The sequence below is a fragment of the Drosophila subpulchrella genome, chromosome 3L (assembly GCF_014743375.2).
Source record: "Drosophila subpulchrella strain 33 F10 #4 breed RU33 chromosome 3L, RU_Dsub_v1.1 Primary Assembly, whole genome shotgun sequence".
In the NCBI taxonomy this organism is placed as follows: domain Eukaryota; kingdom Metazoa; phylum Arthropoda; class Insecta; order Diptera; family Drosophilidae; genus Drosophila; species Drosophila subpulchrella.
In genome coordinates, this window is record NC_050612.1 from 21380228 (window position 1) to 21408037 (window position 27810).

General features: G+C 41.4%; 1 protein-coding gene across 1 annotated transcript; it reads right to left on the reverse strand.

Moving 5' to 3' along the window:
• Positions 1-16053: 16053 nt before the first annotated feature.
• Positions 16054-19240, reverse strand: LOC119554990 (zygotic gap protein knirps). Its single transcript, XM_037866128.1, has 3 exons — positions 18939-19240; positions 18110-18187; positions 16054-17785 (listed from the first exon to the last, which is right to left on the reverse strand). Exons 2-3 carry the CDS (start codon positions 18185-18187, stop codon positions 16553-16555), a joined length of 1311 nt encoding a protein of 436 aa, XP_037722056.1. The 5' UTR covers positions 18939-19240; the 3' UTR covers positions 16054-16552.
• Between the last annotated feature and the right edge of the window lie 8570 nt (positions 19241-27810).

The following is a 27810-nucleotide window of genomic DNA, read 5'->3' on the forward strand; positions in this document are numbered from 1 at the left end:
GATTTCCCGGGAAATCATTTTGGGTTGCACCAAATGCAGTTCCTTGCGCAAGGCCTTCGATTGTGTATTCTGTGGGAAAATACCATGTTTCTTATGCAAAAATAGAGATAGAAGATATAGAGGATTGTTTGGGTATTAAAAAATTAAGAGATTAAATCTAAACACAATGTTTCGTTAAAATTAAAAGGCATAGTTTTAATTTCTACATATTAAAAATGTACCAAACCAAGTTCGCTGCCTAAGTCTTTTGATATTTTGAAAGGCAAAATTTTAAAAATGTATTTACAAAACTCTCTCTTTTATATATTTCATTACAATTAATTTGTATAATTTTTCTTGTATTAAATATTTAAATTTTAAATTTATGGAAAATGCAAAAGAAGTTCTCTGCCTAAGTCTTTCGATTTCAAGTCCAGGGGTAGTTGTTTTTAAGAAATTCATGGTCCAAATTAATTTTAACAGACTTCAAGGCAAGGGAAATATGAAATATGAACAGAAATTTATCACTTCCTACCCAAGAAAAAATATATATAGCAAGTATACACAGTATGGCATGCAATGTAAGCCAATTCAGATCACAAGCAGGTTGACCAAGCCCAACCTTATTCTGTTACCGATTCCATATAACCATGATTCATCACCGTGATCTCCATCATTGGCATTGTCATTGTGATTGCGGTTCATTGTCCACAAGCCCACACTCGAGGGGCACTCGGGCCCCGTCTCCGTTTCAGGCGCCCGACTCGAGACTCTAATTGAAGCCTCTCTGGGGCAAACAAAACTGGGCAGAAATTAGCTCAAAGTTATGCAGAAGCCAAGCGAGATGAAAGAACAATATTATTCTTTTAGGCGACCGCAATATTTGGCCCAAGTGTTGCTTAAGCCTGGCCCAAAGCCACCGCGTTTACGCACAATTCCCCAAAAGGCCTCCTCTTCATCGCGAAACTCGCCAAATACTTGAATAAACAAATCGGTGACCGCAAAAAACTGAGCGGAAAAGAAAACAAACTGAATCAGAGTAGGGTCTTCTGCTCTTAGAATAAGAGTTTGTCAAAACATTTATGGGTTTTTTTATGCGGATGATTAATTGTGGAATTTCTTGCGGTTTAAAATGTGTGCGCTATAAATATGTAGATGAAATAATGCGGGGCCTTTACCTTAACACAATTGTCTGGCCGGCAGATCGGCGATGATTAAAATAAAACGCTCGGCCAGTTTTCAAAAATAACTTTGACAATATGCCAAAAGGGGGGACACCGGCTTAAGGCAATTAATTTCGTTAATAATTGTTCAATGTAGAGCTTTGGCAAAAGTTACTGAAGCGTCGACAATAATAATAACTTCCCCAACTTAACCCTGAAATCTATATATACCTATATACGTGCACGGTTATAGTATATATGGGGAGCAAGTCATTAACGAGCTCTCGAACAGCTCTCGAACAATGAACAATTTCAGTTTTCTGTGTCACTGAAAATCACACAACCCAGGCCAACTCAGGCAACTCAGCCAACTATAGCCAGCTTGTAATTGGCGGCCCCCAGAAGCGGGGGAAGCTCAAGATCGGAGATATAGGGGGTCTGTGCGGCGGTGGTGGTGTCTCTGGCAATTGTCAAAGATTGTCAAGTTTTTGGCCTCTTGGTCGTGTGCCTGAGTTTAGTGGGTGAAATTGGTTGCCTGACTTAATGCCGGCGACCTTCCTCGCGTTTAATAAATGCATAGGAAAAACCTTGCAGATACAGGTTGCATCATAAAATACATATTTATCTCCCCCCCGCTCTGGCACACTTCTGGCATTGTCTTTTATTATTTCTTATACCGTTCGACTCATTGAACTTAAGCACATGAGCATGACTCTGGTGGACGACGACTGTCAGAGTGACAAGCTCCGCACAACACACTATAGCTGAGGCTATGGCTATACCTATGGCTATAGCTTCGGCAGATTGCCATAAAACACTGCCCAGAGACCCAGCGAGGTATTCTTTTGTCTTATTGTTGAGCTGCGGCGAAACTTTTCTGGGTTAATTTTCATGTTTTTCAATACAATTTTCAGCAGATTTGCTGTCAAGGCTGGAATAATTTTCCATGTCTTGACGGGGCGGCAAATTAATCAAGCACACGCATAATAAAAACAAAGAACAAATTAGTCGAATGGCCTTCAAGGGAATTGTCCACATTGTGGAAAATAAAGCTGAGTATGTTTTACTTAGGAGTCCTTAATTAAATAATATCCGTGGAGAGAGAACTATGACACTAATGGTATAAACAACAAGAAAGGAAGTTAGCTTCGGAAAGCCGAAGCTTATATACCCTTGCAGCTATAATTATTAAATTTAAAAACACAAAAAATGATATTCCCAATAGTATAAGATAATATGTCAAAAAACACCGAAGCTATAATTTGTTTCATATTATTTTCGTACCAATTTTCCGATCGTTCCTATGGCAGCTATATGATATAGTCGTCCGATTTTGATAAAATTAAATTCGAAATTCAGAACTAATTAAAAAATGTTATTTCCAAGCATAGGAGGTTATATGTTAAAAAACACCGAAGCTATAATTTGTTTCATATTATTTTCTTACCAATTTTGCGATCGTTCCTATGGCAGCTATATGACATAGTCGTCCGATTTTGATAAAATTTAATTCGAAATTCAGAACTAATTAAAAAATGTTATTTCCAAGCGTTGGAGGTTATATGTTGAAAAACACCGAAGCCATAATTTTTTTCATATTATTTTTCCACAAATTTTCCGATCGTTCCTATGGCAGCTATATGATATAGTCGTCCGATTTCGATAAAATTTAATTCAAAATTCAAAATTATTTAAAAATTGTTATTTCCAAGCTTAGGAGTTTATATGCTAAAAAACACCAAAGATATACTTTTTTTTCATTTTTTTGTCCGATTATTCCTATGGGAGCTATAAGATATAGTTGTCCGATCCGGCTGGTTCCGACTTATATACTACCTGCAAAAGATATAAGACTTTTGGGAAAGTTTCAGCCCGATAGCTTTAAAACTGAGAGACTAGTTTGCGTAGAAACGGACGGACAGACGGACAGACGGACAGACGGACAGACGGACAGACGGACAGACGGACAGACGGACAGACGGACAGACGGACATGGCTAGATCGACTCGTCTAGTTATGCTGATCAAGAATATATATACTTTATGGGGTCGGAAACGTCTCCTTCACTGCGTTGCAAACTTCTGACTGAAATCAATATACCCTCTGCAAGGGTATAAAAATTGTCCTGACTTGGTTCTATAAAAAAATAATATACTCCTACAAAAGTCATAAAAAGAGATGTTATTAATTTTGAATTTATAACACTCAGAACGAATATTTTTTTGGTGAAGGTATATGGTTATAAGATCTATCTGAATCGATTTTATACATTTTCAAACTATTTATTCAACGATAACTGGCAGTGATCGATTTTATACATCTTCCGTTTAAATGCGCAACGATTTCTGGGAAATCCCTTGCCGGTTCTCATTAGTCTTCTCCTTGGGCCAGAACTCGATAACATGTGCTACGATTTGTCTCCGGAGCGGAAGCCCCCAGGTCGACTTCCTTCCAGATCGGGAACCCGAATAAAAACGCCGAGATGCATCCTCCTTCCCGGGGAACCCAAAGGGTTCTTCTTCGTGAGTCTGTTTTGCCTCGATCGGTTGTCATTCAACAGCTGTAGAGACCTGAGACTCTCCCCACTATTAGAAATTATTACCCTAGATATCCGATTGTCTTAACTGATTGTCAATGGCCATAAATTTATTGAGGTATATGAATGGCCCTTGTAGAGCCAGAAGAAATATTAATGATAACGCACACATGCATACGAAATCAAAGCAAGGCAAAGGCAAAAGACTTTTCCCCCGGGGCAAGTGCAGCATTTGTCGACCAACTGTTGGCACTTTTTGTCCGCGCATTTCGTTTTTACCCATTTTACCCATCATAGACAGCCATGGTCAAGTCATCAGCAACTCGGCAGCCTGCTGTTGACTTAGAATACTAATTCAGTTCGCTGCTCGGGCCGGATGTGGTGACATTTGGTCGGGCTAGCCTAGCCATCAGCCCTAGCTGCTCCCGCCTTTTTGTCTCTTGGCCCTAACAAATATTGGTGGCAATAAAAAGCTAATAAAGAATATGGAAAGGCAAATGTCTGGCCGGCAAGTGCGCGGAGCCCAGGGCTGGAAAGTAGTTGGCCCTTTTAAAAGGAGTTTTTAAGTAAAGTGTGCATTGCAAGATACCTGGTAAAAATTATTGAACAGTCTTTATCCCTTAAGAGATAACTTTGAAAACCTACGTTTTCGAATTCTTACACATTTAAATAATATTACACAGAAATTAAAAGACTCCCTATCGAGTTTTCAATTATAACTTAGCATTCCGAAAATATTAAAAATCCTTAGGATGGAATAGATTGAAGAACTTAGGAGCTACTTATATTTACTATATATTTTTCGGTTCACTTATGTACAACGAAATTTAAATGTTATTTTTAGAGTAAAATAAATTAGGAGCCTTATTTGTTATGCAATTTCAGTTTCCAAATATAATACATTATACCTTAAAATTACTATACGCAGGTACTTTGTAATGAAATATGTTTAAAGGATATACATATTCTCAGTAAAAATACATACTGGTGGGACAGTTCAGGTTGATATTGAATTTAGGAGAACCATATATTTATTAGATATTTTTCCGTTCCCACACCAAACATTGGATGGCCACATCCCTGGCGCTATTGTGCATGTCACTTGCCTTCCTTTTGTTTGCTTCTCGGGTAATGCAGCGGCGTTTAACAATTCATAAACATGGCTTGCACTGACGCCACTCGTCTCGGATTTGTCGTCGTCTCCCGTCTGGTTTTTGGTTCACTTTTCAGAGCTCTAGAATGGGAGTCCATCTAGCCGCAGAGCCCAGGCTATCCCGAAGGGAAGTAGTGCAGACATGGCCATGTTTATGTATGCAAAACTAGTTTCTTTTTAGGGCCATGTCTGGGAATCGAATCGAATCGGAATCGAAACCAAGCCAAATCCCCAATCCCAAGTCGAAACCGAAACCAAAATTAAATGCAATACTATTTGGTCTACGGGAGGAGGGCACGCATTTACACGGCCTGGAAGACCATTTTGCGTGTTCGACAAATTTGTAGCTGCCTGTCCAGGGCCTGATCACGTTTTAATTGTACAAAAGCGACGACAACAAAATGTTTCGCTACTGTCGACTGTAGACTGGCGCCTACCGTAGGCTAATTAACATTGTCGGGGGCTCCGGGGGCTTTGGCTGGGCGATTTGGCTTTCAGGTCCGACCAAATGCTGGCTGTGTTCCCATTCACACTCGCTAAACATTTTACTTTCTTAAATCGTTTTTAATTGTGTTTGTCAAATGGCAATGTGAAACCGATAGACCGCATTTGATAAGGCCCCAAGGTGAAGGAGCTGCCGAGGGGCTAGCCGGAGTTTACACTGGATGTGGATGTGGAGGTGGTTGAGAGTCACTGAAGAAACTGGGTGTTCGAGATGGGTCACCAATCACGAACCACGAGTGATAAGTCAGAAACCAGAAAACCCATTAAAAAGCTATACCTAGCCTCATCTAACATTACTAAGAATTCTTAAGACATAAAAACTATTGTAATATTTTAATATTTAATAATTTTTCTAGATTTATTTTATATAAGTTATATATACATCTTATAATTTTCTTGACTTTGTAGAACAAGAAATTGACGAATATTCCAATACCATAAAATAAATATATTAACTAATCGTACTCTTTTATTACTGATATTAACTTTAAAATCCAAAAAACATTTAAGTATATTAACATTTATAAAATTGGTGGGTTATAAACCAAGCATGTTTTTAAGGAATCTTAACCTAGTCGTGTCACGCTGCCATTCCTATCCCCCGATCATTGGAAAGCGCTCGATTCTCAAGGGTTACCCTAAAAGATTGTTATGCCTGGCATTTAATTGCCTTGTAAGTGAGGAGCACCGGTAGCAGCTTCTCATTGTTTCGATGTCTTCTCGATTCGCGTTGCACGCATTTCACAGGCCAATTCGAAACAACAGCAGCAACATCGGTAGCAGCAGCAACATCAGCGGCAGCAGCAATATCTCCACAGCAGCAGCAACATCAACCGAACAGCGACAACTTGCAACGCTTTTGGCATCTCGGACCTCGATATAAAAGATATCGGGTATCGACGGTGGCTACTGATTTTGCACCTGTTTAAATGCTTTCGATATTTGTGATCCCATTGATAATGGCTGGACATAAAACTAGGATGCCAGAGGCCAGCCAACCCGGCTTGATTGCGGAAATGAGTCGGCTGAACGGCGATTCCAGCGAAAGAGTCGCGTTTATTGGCACGCTACCAAGGCACGGATAAAGGCACGACCCATCGGATCGGATCGGATCGTATCGAATCGGACCTGCAACGGTAGCAGCAACTCTAAATTATATATAAAGCACATGTCACCGGGCACATCCCCGCATACAAATGATGGCCAAATGATGAAGTGGCCAACTTCTAGACATGCCCAGGGCACAAACGGCGAAAAGAATAAAAACAGAATGGCTAAGGGCGCGGCTCGATAGTGCGTCCGATCTGCCAGAGGGTACCATAAATTTGTCATGGAGTTGAGGTCTAAACAGGGATTCCAGACAGGTAAAGTGACGCGAAAGCCTATTCCAAAATTATAACTAACTTAGATTGCAATTTGTTGTAGATGATAAAATAACAGTCACTAAACGATGGGGGATCTTTTAAAAAACTTATTAAATATTTTGATATTGTTATGATAATTTATAATGATTAATTTAATGGATAAGTAAGTCCATTTAGCATAAAAAAATATTATTAAAATACTTAATTATAACATATATATTGTACTATTTCTTTATACTAAATGGACTTACTTACTCAACTGCTGTAAGACATTTTATTTTACAAGATGGATTTCGCAATTTAAGTCCTCCTAGCATTTGTTTCTGGAAGACTTCTATAAGTAAGAAAAAGGTATTTTTAAATTTTAGCAATATTTCAAATCATGTTAAAGAACATTATACAATATTTGATCACACTTTTCTTAGCCCATTCTTGCCTAGAGTACTTTACAGTTGGTCTTTTGTTTCTGCGAGACTTTTGCGTGAATTATGCAAATGAGTTTTGCCCTCGCCAGTTGAATTACGCTCAATGGCAATTGCAATTGCAGAAGGCTTAGCCGCCGCGACAGACAAACCTCATCATCGTCGTGGTCGCTGCGATAATGATGATGGGCCCGAGCCACTTGCCCAATCCCAATGTGTCTCAAGCAGCACTAACTGCAGCAACAAATGCACGGACACATCGGGCACTTGGACCACGGTCAATAAAGACGAAGACCAAAGGCCGAGGACCGAGAACCAGAACAAGAGCTCTTTGATCTCCAACCGCCCCAGAGCGGGCCATTCATTGAAGTCGATTCCCTGACACCTCGGCCTCTCGGCCGGGTCCACTCTCAAACGGTCTAAAAGGCCGCGGCCATTAGCCAATATAACAGCCACGCAACGTTTTGTATTTTATCATGTCTACAAAAGTCAAAAAGCCATATTACATCATAACGCAGCCGAGGGAGATGTGAGAGATGAGATGCTGATGCAGATGCAGATGTTGAAGCTGATGCTGATGCAGTTGGGAAATGGAAATGGACACGGAGATGGAGTTGGAGTTGGAGCCGGAGATGAAGATGGGGTTGGGGTCGGAGTGGGGGAACTGATTCGTTTCGTGCCTAAGTGGCCTTTTGGGAAAAGTGTTCTAATAACAAGCCAAAAAAGGGGGAAAACAAAAACTGTTTTAACTGGAAAGCGGTCAGAACGAAACGAAACGAGCGGGGAGCGGGTGAGAACTGTTTGCATTTGTCAAATAGATCGCGGCCCAAAAGGGTTTTTCCTCGGGTTTTTCAACTGACCGCCTTTCGGAGATGGGGGCGTGAAGCAAGCTGTTTACACCGAGAAAAATATTAATATATTTAATTTATGAAGAAAATATGTTTAATAAAACAAAATAATTAAAACATTACATCTTATTTATGGGGAAATTACATAGTTGTTTAAGAATTAGAAATCATTCGTTTTATTTATTAATATTTGAATTGAATACTTAAAAAAATTTATTTAAATATTTAAAGGACAACGAAAAACTTCAGTTAGCTGACTGAATTTATTTACAAAAAGTCTTGGGAACTTACAGCATATCTGCATATAACTTTAAAAATGTTTATTAGCTGAACTTATTTATTATCTAAAGGTCTCTCTGAGTTTTTTGAGTAAGTCCTGCCATTTGGTGGATTTTTATTTTTCCAGTATGAAAACCCTTTAACGTTAGCAAACCTTCGGCGTGAGTGGTGTGAACCCATTACGAGCTCCTCTTTCCAGAGTCGCATCCTTTTCAAATGGTCGGCAAACAATGCAACACCCAGTCGTTCTAATAAGCCGAACTCACAGAGCGATCATGTTGGGCAAACAGGCGGCGGTCAGCACGCTTGAAAGAGGGCCAAAAGGAATCGGAATCGTAGTCGGAATAAAGGAATCCCGCCTAACAAGGCCATGAAAGGAGTCCATTGTGCGTCGCCCGTCGGTCACTTTGAGTGTCATAAAAAAACGGTCAGACGGCTGAAAACTTAAAAGCCAGCAAACAGAACGCTGCTCTGCATTCTGTGCTGCCCAGCTAGAGCAGTTAATTAGAATGTGAGGAGCGCGAGATGGATGCTGTGGTCCGGGGAACAGGTACCTAAGGGCCCGACCCATCCCATACCATCTTATACCATACCATCCTAACCCACTCCATCGATGGTGGCGAAGTGCGCTAGACAAACAAGCTGGAACCAAAAGGCGGCTTGATTGAGTGGCTCTGCCCCTGGAGGAGAAGGTTGCGAAAGCCACAAAAAAATGGTCTGTATGAAAATCAAATCAAGTCATAGTCACCAGCCTCAGCGGCAGGCGAAGCCACCAGTTATGGAGTCACGTCTTCAACGGCAACTGCTGCTCAATGGTGTGCAGGCCTTGGCAATATTTACCAAATGTCAATGCAAAAAGTAGAAGGTGCAATGCAGCAGAGTTGTGAAGAAATCGAAAAAATAAACCAAGGAAAAGGGCGCAGGAAATCGGGGACACGAACTACGAATGCTCTTTGGGAAAGGGTTTATGTAAAAGTTGGAGAGTCCTGAAATAAGTAAAATAAATGTTAGTTTGAGTTTTAGGTATTCAAAAGGTATAATGCCACCGATGGTTTACTACAGTCTTTAATTTTACCTTTTTGATAAGAAATATATCACAACTTTTTGAACTTTCTAGACAATCTTCGATTGTATTTGCATCACAAATATCGCCCAATTTTTCTTAACCATCTGTTCTTGAAGTTCATTTAATTATATATTCAAGTGCATGTTTTTATGCATTCTGATTCAATGACTTAAAAGTTAAATATGTTATAACAGGGAAACCCTTGAAAGTCATTTAAGAGTAGCTCGTCAGCTTTTATGTGTACCCCTATGCAAATGACGATCCCGATGATGCATTCCGGGATACTTTCCCACCGCTCCACGATAATCGACCTGCCTGATTTTGCGAGGGTATGTGGCCCACCGAAAAAAATAAATAAATATCACTAAACACAGGCGCAAACGATCGCGCACGTTTGGTAATGGATCACACGATCTTTTAGCAGGCAAAAGACTTGAGCTTGAGTTTGAGCCAAGTGCACGGCCTGCCTGTGAGTCTGGCTGTTCGACTTGGGTCTTTGGACTGCATCTGGCCATGGGTATGGGGATCCCAACCCGGGTCTGGGTCTGGCTATGGGTCTGGCTGAGGCTATGGCCATGGCCTGGCCGGGTAAAATGACATTGACAGTGACACTGCTCCAGCAACTGCAGAAGCCGGAGCGATCGAGTGCGGAGTGCAGAGTGGTTCTGGGTTAATACGTGCACTAAGCGTATCAGTTAACCACACAATAACCCGGCGACCGTTCGCATAAGTGTTGCGAGCTGCTGAAGAAGCCTTAAGTGTCAGCTCAGGTGATTGCCGGCTTGAAGTGCAGCGATTCTGCAGTTCTTTTCTGCTAGAAAAGGAGCAAAAGAAGGAAAATCGCGGAGGAATGGCACAGAATAGAAGGTCGCACACGTTGCAATCGAAGAAGCACTGGTTGTTCTGGTATGGTGGTGCTGGTGGTGGCCCAAAGCAAGCTGGCCGCGATCGAGATCCGTCCTAATGATGTCAACCCTTTCCACACTAAAGAAAGGCTAAGAAGCAACCATCCGGCCAACCACCGGACAGCTGGCTTTGCCCCATTAGACTAATTTAACGAGCTGTAACATAAATTCCCTGTCTCCACTCGATCGGCTGCTGCCAGGGCTCCTGCTGCGGTGGTCGATACTCAACTCGGCATCGTGGGTTTTCCCACTAAAATTTTGACTTTTTGACTTCTTTACGAGCTATCAAAATCACTTGTGGCCCAGCCTCACGCAGACCTTTAAATCTAATTTCGTTTTTCAAAAATAAATAAGGGTAACAAGATAAGACGAGACACTAAAAAACCAACAACCAATAATCAGGCAACCAGATAGGCCATACACTGGGAAAATGCTCTCTAATGATCGTTACTATTGCTTAAATATATTAACAATATTTCTTAAAGTGCTTTTAAATATAAAATTTATAATAAAAGACAAAGGGTGAGCTACCTACTTATATTCGTACTAATGTTATAGATTCAAAATTGGTTTTCTAGGGATTCTTAACTTTGTTATATATTTTTGTTTTTGTGAATTATCATTGATCTTAAAATATTTTATACATTTCTTAATCTACTAAAATATGATAAAAGCGCACTCTATAAACTAGTTCCTGTTAAAATACCTACAGTATTTGAAGCCTAAGAAACTATTTTCTACTTTTAATACTCTAACTCTAAGCCATTAAACGGTTTTTTTCTCAGTGCACCACCAGCGATAAGGATCAGACCCCTGAGTTGATTTGAGCTCGAGTTCGTTAGGCGTTTTGTCCTCGTAAATGTTCGAGGTGCTGGCTGCACAAATTAATATTGTGGATTGTGGTGTGCGGTCCTCGGAGTTCGGTGTTTTGGGTTCTGTGTTCGGTACTCGTGGACATTGGACCTTGCTGGTGGAGGGGCACGCTGTCGGGGGCCAAACACACCGTAAACGTAAACGAAGACAAAAGGACATCATCAGGCGGCCAAAACAGAACAATGGGCAAATTTGTCGTAAGGAAGCAGGCCCCAGAGAGAAAGTCCACGAAAGGATTTATGCAGCTGTAACCGTGTCTGGGTTAGGTCAAGCCGATGACGATCCTCTTTCCCCGTTTTCATCATGATCACTTCCCTGGGCACAAAGATGATGATGATGATGATGGCAATGCAACCTCATCTTTATCGTTGGCATGCGTATGCTTGACCTGTAAGTTCACTGGACACGCATGCGCCTCGAAAAGCAGAGGAATAATTTGAAAGACCTGCCAAGGAATGCATAAATTCCAACTGATGAGCGAAGGAGGTATCCTGTATTTCATTGTTAAATAAAAAATTAAATTGGTGTATTTGGAATATACGTATTTATTTTGCATCGTTTCTTCAGATTTCAAAAACACAGATTTAAATAGGTGTGTACGTCAATGTAGAAAAATGAATATTATGAAAACCTTTAAAGTTAGACTGGATATAAACATTATTTATTTATTTTATTAATAATGTTGCCTTAATTATAAATGATGATTTAATGATTTAATTCAGGCCACAATTATTTAAGCCACATGTACGTCCTTTTTATTACTAATCCCCTCAACATAATATACCCCAAGACAAGTGATCACCAGAAATCCGAAAAACGAAACAGATACCAGAAGACCGGATCAGGTCGTACCTTAATCGCAGCACTTTAATCGACACGCAAAGTTCGTTTAAGTTAAATAAACGTTTAAACGAGAACACGGCGCGCGAAGGGAATGGCAATGGCCAGAGCAAAGGCAGCAGAATGAGTTGAGAATGGGAATGAGACTGGAATTGGTAGTGGGAATGGGCCAGAAACAAGCGAACGGCATGCGCTGCACGCAGAACTTGTCCGAGGACCAGATGAGACCCCGAGGAATCAGCAGAAGGGCCCCGAGTCGGACGGAAAAATATAAAGCCGAAGCTTAAGCCAAACCAAAAAAAAAAACAGAATGCGTGCCCCAGCTGGGTGTGTACGAAATGTTTAAATTAAGGTGCATATCAAGTGCACCAGATCACTAATTACCAGCGCCAGCTTTGGCCCAACTCCTTTGGCCAGGAATCCCTTTCGGCCAAATACGATCTCGTGTGAGCCGAGCCAAGCGCCCCTCCAAGCTCTGAGTTTGTTTTTCCATTCGATCCGTCCGTCCACCTCAAAGGGGGTTAAAGGTGGTGGCGGCGGAATCGAAATCAATAAAGATGAGCCCCCGATTGGCAGTGTGCTATGTGATTTGGCCAGCTCGGTTGCTGCGTTCTCTCGGGCCGCATTAAGTGGGTTAATGTCTTGCTGGGTGGAAGAACAATGGAACTGTCCGTCATCCGATCGGATCTTGGGATAGCACTGAAATGCAGTCGGGATTCAGTTACGGAGAGAGAGTTCACCGTTGAGGTCAAGTGGGAAGTGCAACATATCGCAGTTCATTAAATGCAACTCTCTCAATATTTTTCTTATCACCAAAATAAAGATGATGGGAACATTCTTTAAAGAATTATCAAATACTCAAAAATTATTTATTTTGTTTATAACTCTCTTACTTTAAATGCTATTCTAAAATTTTAGATATGCACATTACTTAAATATATCAAATACTTCGATTTTCAAACTCATTTAAAATGCATGCAGTTAAGAAAAACCTTTTTTATTTATAATGTATTAAATAATAAATAGTTTTCGGTCAGTGTATTAAAAATAATTAAAACAGTCTTTCAGTACCAGAACCACTTGCAATATAAGTCGCTCTGTTGCTTCCTCAATCCTCGACTCCTTGAAAAGTTAATGATCTACGCTCTTCAGTTCAACTGGCAGCTGAAGATATAAATATGCTGCGGTATGTCATAGTTTGTTTTGACTATTTGTCAGCGAGTTGCGAGTCTAGGAACACGCCCCTTGCCCTCTAGAGAATCTCGGCAGTAATTAAGGCCGCTACCGGACGCAAAAGTAGCCGAGGCATTGACTCTGTTCAGATTGCTGACTTGCCTTTAACAAAATAATATGCAAATCTTTGCATAATTTCTCATTAGAAACATGTTTCCACTATAATGTGTCAATAATATTTGCGATTTTTTCTATATTGTTTCTTTAATTCCATTGTCAGCATCAAATGCAAATTGGGTATTTTTTCAGCGCGATGCCACACCACTCCAACTGCAATTATTTAATTTAATAAACATGTTCTTACGACGCGCGTATTATATATGTCTTGCATGCATTAATTTGAAAGCCATAACCGATGGAGCATTAGCATTGCGAACGGTGATAAATAATTAAATGCGAATGCCCATAGAAAAAAGCATTTGCAGGTGCTTGTCTTGAACTATTTTTAAAGATGTGCTCAGCCCGAGTCGCAGTTAAAGTCCGAGTCTTTGTTCGTATCTCCCCGAACTCTATTAGTAATGCATCTGTCATAGATCACCCGACAAGCACACACACACACTACGTGAGGTCAATAAAGCATCTTGAAAGTCCCCTTTGGCGCCAGGTAACTTGATCTAGCCCGCTTGTCTGCGCGCATTTTCGATTGGCGCCTGCATTTTGACAGTCAATAAAATTTTGAAATGTTATACTTTTGGTCCATTTTTATGCTGAATCGATTTTATTTCCCTCCGTGTGTCTCATTCTTCTCGTCTTTGTTGTCTAAATGGCTTTTTGATTGGAGAGATTGGAGCGATGAGACAAATGAACCACTTTTTCAGTTTGACAGCCAGGTGAACCCAAAAAAAGGGGAGAAAACGAAAGACTTGGGCAACGAACTTGACGAATGATATCGATATACCCTGAAATCGGGTTAAAAGTCGCTAATCTCGCGGGCGTGTGCCTTTAACAGTTGTTGGAGTAAGCTAGACATGCGACAGTAAATTTTTCGAAAGCAAAACAAAAGACTTAAGAAACGAACTTGATTTGGGCAAACATATCTAGTCTTTAAATCAGGCTCAGAAGCTTGTTAATTTAGTTAGGCCTAACTTAGTTCATGGAAATCGTATTTAAGTTAATCTTGATTTAATTTTAACAACTTTTTTAATGGTAAATACTAAAAAAGTAAGGGAACTAAAGAAATATGTGTGTTTCCAGGTTAAAATAAATTTACAGTAAATGCAAGTGCATATTTATACATTTTTAGTTCAGCTACAGGGATTTCATTTATTTTTTTTATTTTTAACTTAATCTTTTTAATAAGTTATCTAGTAAAGATTTTCCTTAAGACGCACAACTATATGCATTTCAACAAAATAATTTCTTTGATACAAATTCCAAGCAATAAATTTGTATAATAGGCATAGGCGATTGAAAAATTTGCATTCACTGTCTTAATTTTATTTGAAGCCTACTTAAGAGTGTATTGACTTCCACGGCCTGAGGTTAACGTCTTTTATTTCGTGTGACTCTTTTTACTATGACTCTTTAATAAACTATAAAAATAAACTTAGAAACAATGACGACAAAACACACGTCGGAATGCGATCGTCAGCGGCACAATGGCGTGCGCTGCTCCCCTGCTCCCCTTTTGCCCCATATATGGGCTCCATCATGCATATTGATGATATGCTGTTCGCTCATCTCTCCAATGCGATACGATACGATCCAATCCGATCCAATCCAATCCCACCTGGATGGTTTATTACCGTTGACGCCTCATGGGTATTTCTTCTTTTTTGACACAGCCAAAGTCGAGCATTACGGAATTTTGCATCGGAGAGAAGTCGGGGATCCTGCATAGTTCTCGTGCCGCGGCCGTCTGTCCCATTCATCATTGGGTGGATAAAGCAGTCAGGCCGTCGGGCCATAAACAAAGTTCGCCCCGATCGGCCAGTCAGCCCGGCCGCCTAATTAAGTGATTAAAATTCTGGCCATCAACGGGGCGTATGACTTTTGTATGTGTTAATATAAAGTTTATTATTTGAAGCAGCACGTGGTCGCACTGCCAGGCAGAATCGGCCGGAGATATCGGGTAGGCCCATATCGGGGGAATAGCTATGGTTATAGGTATAGGTATAGGCCTATGCCTAATGCTCATGACCGCAGCATATAAAACAGGGAGCTCAGGGGGCCAAACATCGAATATCTGTGCGTAACATTTGTGGCATTTTTAATTTACTACACAACTATACGGCAATACGGCAATCGCCGCTGCAATGGGCAGGCACAGAAAAGCACTTAACGGCTGCTATATCGGTTTTATTATCGGCCATCGGCCATCGCCGATCGACTTGCAACCGAATGTTGATTGAATTTATGCCAAAGCATTTGTTTTCCGTCTCTGTTTGGTGTTGCCATTGACAGGCCACGCCCATTTGGCCCGTGGTTAACGAAAATCGTGGCAAAGACACCGCCGATCAGATATATGCTCGCATATGTCCGAACAGAACTGATTTTGAAACAAGAGTGGTAGCTGAATAAGTAATTTATTGGCTTTGATCCTATAGGAATGCGCGGTAGTCGGGGAACTTTGTTGACAGCCAGTAGATACATCCGAAAGATAGTTCTGACCGGGCTTATATGGTCCATAACAATGCGGTTAAGTAGGGCATAAAAAGCAAGGGAGGTCGTTAACTTTGAGGGACTTTTTAAGCGATCTAAAATGGTATTTAAATTTCAAATATTTATTCAGAACAGTCAGTAAATATCACTCAAGCGAAAAACCAAGTTGAGGCATTAATGAGTTTGTAGATATTGTATTTCCTTTTCTTGAACACATATTTAAAATACAATATTTGGATCTCCAAACATTCTGAAATCTCCCAAAGGCATGAAAAAACCACAACAGATTAATTTTTAATAGTTTTTATTTTCCTTTCATAATACTAAAAGCCAATCTATAGACGTACAGTAACTAGGACTAAAATATAATAAAATACTTAGCGACAATAAAGATCATTCTTAGACTTAACAATTTTGTATGTACAATAGCATTTCGAGGGTGGGAATGATTACTACTTCTACGGCTCTTTAACTTTAAAATACAATTGCAAACAAGCTCAAAGATATATTTACAATTTTAACGTTTTCATAAAAATAATTTTTGGATATGAGCTCAATAGGTGAGTGTGTGTGTGTGTTGGTGTGTGTGTGTTTAAGTGTGCGAGTGCAATGCAACTACCTGGTCTAGCTGTCTCTTTCCAGCGAAACCTGTCTGTCCCTGTCTCTTTCACCTCCTCTAAGTGCGAGCGAGCAAACGAAAAAATTTACATTTTCTTTTAAGTAACAAAAAAAAACAACGAGGGTTTTTGGGGCGACTCCTCCCACTTGGATTTTTTCGCCGTGTACTCAGACACACACGAAAATACCCCTCATGGCACTGGCCGCATTGTGGGCCACCGCGAAGCCACCGAAGTGGGTGGCCTCTCCACCACCACCCAACTTCTGCCGCTTGACCTCTGCGTGGGTGGTGTTGGGCGAGTGGGAGTGAGAGTGGGAGTGGGAGGAACTGCTGCTGCTGCTGGTGGTGGTGGTCAGGCACTCGGCCTCCAGCTGGTAGAACTTGCGCCGGGGAGCCACCTCCAGCTCCTGATCCTCGGAGCCGCTGTCGTTGAAGCTGTGCACCGAACTCCGCGAGGTCTTCATGCTCAGATCCATGGGTCCATCTTGGGCGCTGGCCGCTGTGGTCGGATGCACTGGAGCCACCACGCTGGTGGTTTCGCCACCAATGGAGCACACCGATACGGGCGAAAGGCTCTGCATCTTGGCCGCAAAGCTCAGGGGACTGCTTGTGGGGGTGGCTCGGATGGCAATGGGATGCAGGAGGCTGCCGGTGGACTGGTGGCTATGGACAGACTTGACATCCTCCTCCAGGCACACATCGATGGGCGACTGGCGGGCCGAGAGGGGCTGAGGCTGCTGCTGCTCCTGATGCTGCACCACCGGTGGTTGGCTGGCGGGACTGAAGCGGTTCTGCGAGTCCACGGAGTCCACGCTCTGGCGGTGCTTGTACATCTCCTGGCGGTAGGCGGCATCCGCTGCCGAAGCCGCTGCAGCGGCCGCACTGGCATGGTAGCCGGGGAAGAGAAGGTGCGGGGGCAGCTGGAAGGGCGACTGGTGCGGTGCCACGCCCCCCATCATGCTGAAGAAGGGCAGGGCGGCAGCGGGATCGGGCAAATAGCTGGGATAGCCCAGCAGAGGCATATGTGGATGGCGCTGCACCTGCTGCTGCTGCTGTTGCTGCTGATGGTGGTGGTGCAGATGGGCGGCCATGTCCCCGAAACCGGGTGTGTGTGGCGAACCCACCGGGGAGGAGGCCGACGGGGCACCACCACCCACTGTGGGCGGCGCCTTGCCCGCCGCCGCGGCCGCCTGCTCGTGCTCCTGCAGCAGACAGTGGATCTTGAACCAGTTGGAGCGACGCCCGTAGCGGGATCCACCCTTGGACATGCCCACATTGTAGCACTTCCTCAAGCGGCACGCCTTGCAGGTGGTGCGGTTCTTCTTGTCGATGATGCACTTGCCCTCGTTCTTGCACTCGCTGATGGTGCTGATATTGTTGTAAGATCGGCCGAAGAAGGACTGCAAGGGAAAAGGAAAGTTGTGGGTTAGTCAAATGGTTGGGTTTATATTTTTGAAAAAAATAAATTCATTCAAGAAAAGGCAGGCAAAAGACTAGAACATCATTCAAAAGTATTTCCACTATCAACCACTAGAAAATAAATTACTTTAATACTGATGTTTAATCACAGGAGAGATCTTAATCATTTGATTCACTATTTTTAAATTTCTTGAATGCACTTTTAGGTCGAGTATTTTCCCTCACCCCTTCTGGGGTCTCAGGAATACCTTCGCTATATTTTCCTATATATTTACTCAATGGTTCTTTTTTAAGACACAACTTACCTTGCAGCCCTCACATGTGAAGGCGCCAAAATGGAAGCCCGCCGCCGGCTCACCGCACACTTTGCATGTCTGGTTCATCTGTAAAATAGAAATAAAGAAATCCCGCGTTAGTAAGGGTTTAATCCACTGGTCGGAGGGGTATATAGTTAATCCACAATGCGGCGAACGGGTCTGGACACTAACCAAGTTGAACACCATGATGTACTGATAATTGTCGGAATATTGGATGATTTTCTCACGATCGCTGTGAGGAGGATCTGCTGTGTGATCTGTTCGTTTGGAATGCTGCTGAGCAACTGATGCTGTGCTATGCGCTGCCCAGGATATTTATAGGAAACTGTGAAAAACTCGGCAGGATAGGCGTTTTTTATGATCACAACAGGCCAAAAAACTTAAGCTGCCGGATTATGCAACCCTATGCGTTCATTTTCATTTTTTTCGCGCTGTCCAGTCATAAAAACTCAGGTAGATTTTCTTTTTTATACGAAGTCATTACGAGTGCTGCGAAAATAGTGTTCCCTAAAAAAATGCAGCAGTCCCGGACCTTGACGTTCGGCCATAAAAACTCACGCCGATTTTTCCCGAGTCAAACAAAAAATAGAAAATTCGGTTTATGAAAATTGTGCATTTTTTTTCGGTGGCCTCCGGGGCCGCAAAAAAATAGGGAAAGATGGAAATGTGGCCGCGAGTTTTTCGCGCGAAACAGTAAAAAATCAAAGTAGTGCACAAGGGATCGTAAAATCTACCGACGGCCGAAAACTATGACCCAAAAACAAAAACCGTGAATTGACTTCGATCTCAGGCCGTCTCTCTTTAACTCAGAACTTACCTTCTTTAGTTTTTTTTTTTTTTGGCTGGGCACTGGGTTTTATGACGACTTTTTAATTGCAGCGATTCGCGATCGTTGCTGCACGTTTTCTCACTTCGGCAGTTATTTGATTTTTCGGTGGTTTTTGCAAGCACTTTTAAGATCAGTCTCTGATTTTTTAATCAGGTTTTCGACACTACGATTAAATGTTGTTGGTGTGATATGGGATCTGATGGTATCTGATCGCCGGAGCAACGCGGTCTTTTGGGAACTCTCGATGTGTGTAACTGACACTTCGGCTACTAGCTGACGACTGATTTCTGGCTGAGAGGTTCGACTGGCAAGAAGCGTTTCTGTGTTTCGCCTACTGGCCGAACTCTTTGGCTTATGTACTCGCACTCACACAAAAGCCGACTTACCAGTTTTCAGCCCCAGCTCTCTGATAAATCACGGCCAAAACCACCACTTTTACAACTCGGATCGAGTGAGAGAGCGATCGAGCACGCACACATGCGCACTGCGCTCAAAACTCCCCTTCGAGTCGAAATGTAAGCGGAAATGTTAGCCCTCTGTTAAGTTAGTGAATGGAGAAAAAACACTCACTCAAATCTCGTTCTCTCTCTCGGGGATTTTCGAGTCCCCTGAAATCCGGCGATTTGCATTGCCCTGATATTATTCGTTATTCGGTTATTTATTAAAGAAACTCGCGTGCTAAGGGCGGCTGGATTTCTCACTCACTCGAACCGAAACGAAAACACACACACCACCTCGAGCTATTGACTTCATTTTTAACAGTTGCTCATTTTATTTGGCATGGGCGGAGCCTTTTTAGCCGTTGGAAATTGAAATGGTTGGAGGCTAACTTGCTTTGGGGGTTTCATTGCAAAGTCCGTCGGTTTTTGGATACCCAGAGTTTTCCAAAATGTAAAAACCTTTTTCCGCTCGAATAATTCCCACAGGCAGTATGAATCAGACTTAACTTGTTCAATTATTCCCTTAGTATACGAAAATCTTTGTATACCCCTTATAAATCGATTAAATTGTAATAAACACCAGGTTAATCATTAAAACTTTAGCATTGATTCATACACATAAATCTTGAGTTGATAATTCAACTAGCTTCTTAAGAGTTGTAAAAAACACATTTATAAGGGTTATTACCCGGATGCAGAGTGATTCACTTTGGCAGATGTTCTCAACATCTTCTAGAATAGTTAGCACTATAAAATGTTTAGCTCATGTAAATTAAATAATTATTGGCACAATAATATGTTCAAAAATATATCAACAAACACCATTTTAAAGAAAGGTGAATAAATAAAATACTGTTTAAAGCATCTTATCATAGTATCCCAAATAACATCGATATTAATCAATTATCGCTAATATTACAACCATAATTCCAATATCAATCGAATTTCGTTCCAACCCTTTTAAAAGTCAACTTCCCCTTTGTCCAAACAAAGATCCTTATGGCGGCACTTAACTCTTTTTATGGATGTTTATTGTTGTTTACTCAGAGCCAAAAGGAAGTTAGGAGCTACCTGTTTAACCCTTTATGCCGCTAACCTATGTGCTTAACCCTTTTATGGGTGTGCATTGTCCCAAAAGGGTTGTTCAACCAAAAGAAAAGAGCCTTGACTTACCGACTGCGAAGTGTGGCTTGTATTATAAAACATACCATCTCAACCGATATGCTAAACTATGTTTTAGGTATACTCTTTAAAAAAAACCTCGTTAGCTGACTTCCCAGAAGATTCCACATTTGACTTTCATTTGTTGCATCAGGAAGAGGCTTTCCAAGTAAAAACGGGAAAATCGCACAAAAGGCTTGTAAAAAAGTCAAAAAGTAACTAGAACCATCCTTCGATTCCTGCATCTCGTTTCTCTTCCAGCCACCCACCTTTTTTTCTAATCGATTCATTTTTATGGCCCACCGTTTTTTCTATTTTCTCACACCATAAAAAAAGACGCGCTGCCGACAATTCTTTTAAAAAATGCTGTTCAAGCGTTTTCGCGAATTTCCGCACAAGCCAAATGGGTAATTTTCCCGGGGGTAATTAGTTAGCCCGAAAAGAGAGGAAAAAAAATAAGGACAATGTGACTTTAATCCGGTTTAATCCCCGGCTTAAGTTTTTTGCCGCCCGGCAATGCGTTCGCATCTTTGAGAAATAATAATAAAAAAACCGAGCCGAGTGTCGCGTCCGCCGTCATAATTATGATCCTAGGATAATCTGCAGCTTAGGTAAGCTGATCCCGCGATTAGGTAACGAAATCTCAGGCTTAGGTACCCACAAGAATTGGCCTAAAAAACTCGGCCTGCCTCGGACCACGTCTGCGTTTTTGGGCCGAGTTGAGTCATAAAGTCAGGCCGGTCGTAACCATAAAAAGTCGAGCAGCCGATGGCCATAACCCGAGCCAAAGCAGAGCACCCAAAAACCACCCATCCACCCGTCGAACCCATCCACCCATCCGCACTTTTTTAAGCGGAAAAGGGATAAAACGCTTGCCTTTCGGCATATGGGTTTACCTTGAAAGTCAAAGCCATCGGGTCTGAACCAGAACCAGGACCTCATATAAAAAAGTCAATTGTCGCGGATGTGTTGCGTAAAAAACGACAGCATTTTCAGGGAACTCACCTCAAGGTCGCCATTACGGGAGGCTAAAAAATGGTCGATCGGTAAAAAACACAATAAAAAAAGTAACGCACATTTCTGCGCTGACTTTTTGACTTTTCAACTTTACTTTAACTGCCCAATGTCGTAAAAAGGCAGAAGCTGTCGGAAATGCTAGCCACTAAATAGGTATAACCCCTTTGGGTCGCCACGGTTCCGGCTGTATGGCCATATCAGCCTCAAAATGTCAGAGAAGTCAAGAGCCCCGTTCGCATTTACATAGTTTTTGATTGCATCATTTTGGCCAAATGACTGTATAACCAGCACATATCAATCAAATCGACCCCAGACTCCACTCCGTCCGAACTTGTTCGGATTCAGTTTTCGGACCCGTGTTCGCTCTCAAAAGTAATTTGCATATTTTTGATTTAACAGCTCGGACTTAGCATTTTGTTTTGCCATCATTGTTATTGTAATTATGTGTGAGAAATTTGCATTTTCGATATCCTACACAACGGGCTCATCTGTCTGTCGGCCTGTCTGGCCTGGTCCACAAAGATAAGATTAAGCTGGATTCTGCCAAATATTTTATGGCCAACATTACAATTAGTAAATTAATGGCTTACAGACCACAGATTTAGGCATAATACCTCAGATAAACCAATGAATCACATCACGTTGGATAACAACGGAATCGAGCCCTGGACTGAGATGTGTTCATTATCTCCGATGACTGTTCAGGTTTCATTATATAGTAAAAATAGCTTTGATGACCGGCGACGGACGGCGGCAGGAGAGTCTCAACTTTTCGTTATATAAAATTGAAGGCGGAAAATATTTATCGTTCACAACGGATTTTCTATCTTACATGCGGTGTAAATTGAGAATTGTTCGGTTTAAGCACTATTATTATCCGGTCTTGTTTGGAATGTGCTGGATTGTCATTGTGTTCGTATTTGTATCTGGGGAATTCCAAGAAAGGGATTTAGGAAAGCTTGATACGTATTACATTTTAATATCTTAACATTTTCTATTGTGTAAGAACCAATTAAGAAATATTTTTAGATTTTTGTATTATTTTAAACGACTTTTATACTGTTTTTTTTTTGTATGGTATACATTTTTTATACATAGATCAAATTTTGGTTTATTTATATTTTGCAGGTTATCAGATGTATCTACTCAGCTGAACCAACGCATCTACGTTCTAAGTATTATATATTAAACTTACTTTTCGCACACATTTGCGAAAAATTAGAAATTCAACTGGGGGGTTAGGAAAAGTCAAAAAAACTTGTTTGGCTAATTTCTCATGGCATCTGGAAGTTCTCGATGTCTTTGATATGTGGTTGGTTCGGTTTCGCCTGACAAATGTCTTCTGTTTAATTGTGTTTCGGCAATGTCTTCATTACGCTTTCGTTGTTCCTCTCACCTTAAACTCGTTCCGATGGCTTAGCGGGCTTTGCATTTGATATATGGCCACCGTTTATTGATTCTCTCGGCGGGAATTCGGCCACGTAGTTGCTTATCACTGGATCGGACAATTGATATTGTATTGGAATTATGAAATTATGCAAATTCCGAAATATGATTATTGATGGCAGCACAAAACGCGAACAATGCCGGGCCAAAGGGGTTGAAATGGCACCTAAGACTTTTGGCAAATATGAGATTTATAATCGAGTGTGACAGCATAAATAATAATTACGCTACAATTATGACAGCAGGGTTTGTCCGACACTGTGCGCATGGTTTTGGGTTAGTTTGATCTAAGCCTTTGGCCAAATCTGCGAGTTTTCCGTTGGAGTTTCCCTCAGTTGCAGTTTCTGTTTCCGATACTGTCTGGCTTGGACCAACGCCAAACTTCCCACGGATCACAGTCCGGAGATCTAAGATCGCTAACGATATGTTAATGTGGCCCGCAGTACCCACATGTTTGAGATTAGACTCTGCTCCGGGACTGGGCAAAACCAACTAGCGGAAGTCGGAGCTGCGGTTTCGGCAATCGAATTTCCAGCCAGGCGGGAAATGCAGCAAATTTTCCAAAGCGCTTCGCGGTTTTTCACACAGTCTCCCTTGGCCGGCTGATCTCAATTAAATCCACATCGGCCGGCGACTCGGGACTTGTTTGATCGGATCCTGGCTTTGGAATTTTCACAGATTGCACAAGTCGGTGGGATAGGGACGATAGGGACCGCTTCCTCTGCGACTGACTGCCTGGCAAAACACGGACCCGTAATCCCCGTCTAATGCTCGATAATCTATCTAAGCCGCATGCAAGTTAAGCTAACTGGGAAAAAACGCCGTCAATGAACAGCCTGCCGGGGAATTCCCCGTCTTCACTGAGCATCTTGATCTCGAGCGATCGGTCCTACGGGATCGCTCTTACTACGAAGCGAGATTAGCCAACATGACTTTGGTTATACCCAAGTTGGTCTATAAGATCATAATTATCTAGGAGCATGTTAGGTGCTGCAAGCAGAAAATAATCATCCTCTTCTTACGAAAATTCATGATCCCAAAAGCCATTACATAACTTTGCAAGGAAAAATTCAAGTGCAAACACAATAAACAAAATTCGAGTACTAGAAAATGTAGAAAATTGTAATAGGATAAGGTTCTACCATATCCAAAAGATTTGATTTAAGCATTCAGTTTACAAACTGTTTTCCGGCACTTATTTTCTATTTCTGGCACGATCAGATTGATAATCAAACCCAACTTTGATTCCCAGGCAATTGCAACAAGTCCAGGGCCCACACACATTAGTTTCCTGGAAACATATTTCATTGAGTATAAATATGATTTCTCTTATCGATTTTAATGATCGCCCATAAAAATTCTGACCGGATACCCCCGGTGCCACCCCCTCTAACTCTTTTTCATTCGAGACTTTAATCACTGAGGGAAATGCAATATATAAGATAACTTGACTAACTTGATCCCACAAAAATAATACAACCTTAAAAATTGTTTTAGTTTTTATATAACGAATAATAAAACAAGTTTATGATATCTTAAGGAAAATATAGATGGTTATATTTCAGAAAATGTTACTATTAAAGTTTTTAAACTTGTACTATGTGGATCATGGTTAATTGATTTTAATCATGTCTCCAAATTTTTTTGAATACATTTTTCTCTCAGTGTAGGGAGCATTCAGGGGTTCTGTGGCAACAAGTGCAGCAAACGCCCCAAAAGCGGCGGCAGCGCCAGTCGTCAACGTCATCGTTAGCTTTAAGGTTGAGTACAAAAAGTACTCAGTTATGCAAAGCGCATTTATGCAACGATACTCAGCCAGGGGGAGGGGGTGAGGGTGAGGGCGGGGAAAGGGTTGCCAACGATCGTCGACCATTGACCATCGAACGATCATTTGGAATACGCCTTGGCATTCAGAACGCACTGCATTTCCTGCCCGCCAACGGGTCAAAAAACTCGCCCACACTTCATAGACCCGGCTAAAAACTGCTGAATGAAATTGAGTAATGCACTGAGAAAAACGTATGGTTAAATTGGCTCCTTAAAAAATAATAATCGATTTGAAGTAGGTCTAGTTATCAATACTTACAACATTTTTCACCTCCATCTTTGTTTCTGAATTTGTATTAAAGTTATGAAATACAGTTTTCAAATAGTTATGTTTGATCACATTTTTCCACATCACTTCTATTCTTATAAATATTTTTTCCAAGTGTAAGCATTCAGTTGGGCTTGGTCTAACTGTTGTACTGTTAATTAATTGTGTGCCCTTTGGCCGATTTAAAATGCACCACAACGACCCATGATCGGCCATAAAGACGTCTGGCTGGCGCCGGTGGCCAGAATTTAGGGGTTTACATATAGCCTTCGATTTTCCAAGTCCAAAGAAGGCGAAGACCGACTCCCATTCCCACTTCATTCATGCTGATCTGTTCCATTTCCAATTAGCTGCACGTTCGCTATGCTAATGACTGCATTTTTCCACCTTATCATGTCCTTCCGCCAGCTTTTCTGGCTTTTCGTCTGCGACTTCGCAGCGGCACTTTTGAGCCGGCTTTTTTGACAAACTCACATGTCATTTGATTTTATGTTCACACGGGACAATTTATATGCTAATTTGCAGTGCGCATCAAAGGCGAGCCGTTGACGGTTGCCTCTGATGAAGGTGTTAGAGAAGTAATTACGCTGCATTTAAATGCTCAATTAGTGCGGAGACAGTAACGCATTCGCTGTCTTTCGGCCCACAGTGAAGCCCCCCTTTGGTGGTTCGCTTCAGCACCACCAGACTTTTTTCCCCTCCTTGATTGGTGGAACCGCACACATGTCACAAACGAGCGCATCGAACCTCAAACGCTTGCGATGTCATTCTTGTGCGACTAGCCATCGCTATCCACCCACCGTAGAGGTTTCGCGGATCGCATAGATCATGGCTAAAAGGGATAGGATGAAAAAGGTTCTGGTAGTTCGGAGAAGTTGGAACTAATTAGGAAAAGGTATATCACCAGGATATACCGAAAATGCGGTATACTGAAACATACTACCTTATCTTACAATCAAAAATGGTACAAGAAGGATTTGTGAAGTAAATATAAACCAGAAACCCTTAAGTCCGCAGGATATACCGCATATGGAGTTTACTATGCTATAATTTAATGGTTAATAAATTATTTGAGAACACAAAAAGTTCTTTAAAAATAATTTGTAGTAATTGAAATATTTTATAATTTGTGTACGCGTTTTGTGTTCTGGACTTTCTTTTAAGGAAAATGCTGGTAAGCTCTACTTACATCTAGCTTTCTCTGCAGCCTATACCAAATCCCAATCCCTTATCTCACCAGCTCCATTTGTCTATTTCGACCATTTGGCAAACTCTTTCCTTTCAATAAATTTCCAGGTCACTTACTCGTTAAAAGGAATAAAAACAAATTGCACTCGTATCTGAGATATTTAGCACTAAGTGATCTCACCTCGACCACATCCTCCACTGCATCCACTGCAAAAGGCTTTTGTCACTGACTTTCCCAAGGCCCCAGCTGGTCGCATTCGATCCGATCGAAGAGTAAACTCCTAAATTATAATAAACGTGTAATCGTAATGTGTGCTTATGAACATAATCTTCGGGTGATTTCGCATGAATTAGCGATGCTAAATGTCAAATCGAAACGATATCAGTGCAGTTCAAAAGCATCGCAGCTCGCCGGTCCCCGAACCGGTATGGTATCGGTATCTCTCCCCGTCGTAAAAACAGAGAAAAAGGAGGAAACCAATCTGACTCAGCGATTGATTCAAATGTGCATGCGAACGCATTTCGCAAATGCCAAACACACATAAAATCCAGAGTTGACTCTCTGTAAGTGGTGCACCTCTCGGACATCTACTGGCCATCGATGGGTGCTAGGGAGAATGCGAATGCGAATCTAGAATCGTACTGGGGATCTCAGCTGCACAGAAAATATAGAGTACTACAGTTCACTTTATTAAAAATATAAAATCCGTAAAGTTGTCTTAATTCAAGCGTTTTCTAATGCTAAAAGATAGCACTTAATTCATCTTTTTCATCCTATATACTAATCCCACATTTCTCCCTATAACTTAAGCGTATACGTCTCTAAAAACTAGATTATTAGAAAAGACAATATCTTAATTACTCTTCTTTATTCCTATATATTTTAAATAAATGCACCTACTTCTTTTAGTTATATTGTTATATCATGCCAACTTTAAGTATAAGAAATTTACAGGAAAAACTCTTCATTTCTTATTATATAATTATAAGTTAAAGTCCTAAAAATTTTAAACATTTTTAATATTATTACATTTATTTATACTCATTTAATTGTAATGGTATTTAATTTTTTCCAGTGCTGGGCCACCTGGGAATGGGAACGCGGCGGAGACTTTTGCACTTGTTCTGGCAGCAGCCGGCAAATAAAAACCAAATTTCCATAGCATTTTGTACACGGGACTCGGCCTGATAAACTGGGCTGCTCCAGGCAGGTGGCCCAAGACCCCAGACCCCCAATCCTCCGAAAAGCGTCCACTAAAGAGGAACATTTTGATGATCGCGATGGACTTTTACGACACACTTTGTGGCTATTTATGCGGTGCATCTATAACCGTCTTGGGTGGTAAATCGAGCATTTCAGACCGCCACTCATTAGCCTCGTTGGCCATAAATATTTTGATTTGTGGCAAATGCAGTTTTCCGCAGGAACAAATGCAGATGCAACTTGCACATGCGACGGCCACAACTGGAGTGACGTTTTAATGAGCCAAAACGGTAAGAAAAGGCAAAGAAG

Bases quoted from the DNA above. Each gene is read 5' to 3' on its own strand.
- LOC119554990 (XM_037866128.1), bottom strand. From the start codon at position 18,187: ATGAACCAGACATGCAAAGTGTGCGGTGAGCCGGCGGCGGGCTTCCAT. The intron at 17,786-18,109 runs GTAAGTTGTGTC...TTTCCCTTGCAG, and splicing joins TCACATGTGAGGGCTGCAAG to TCCTTCTTCGGCCGATCTTA.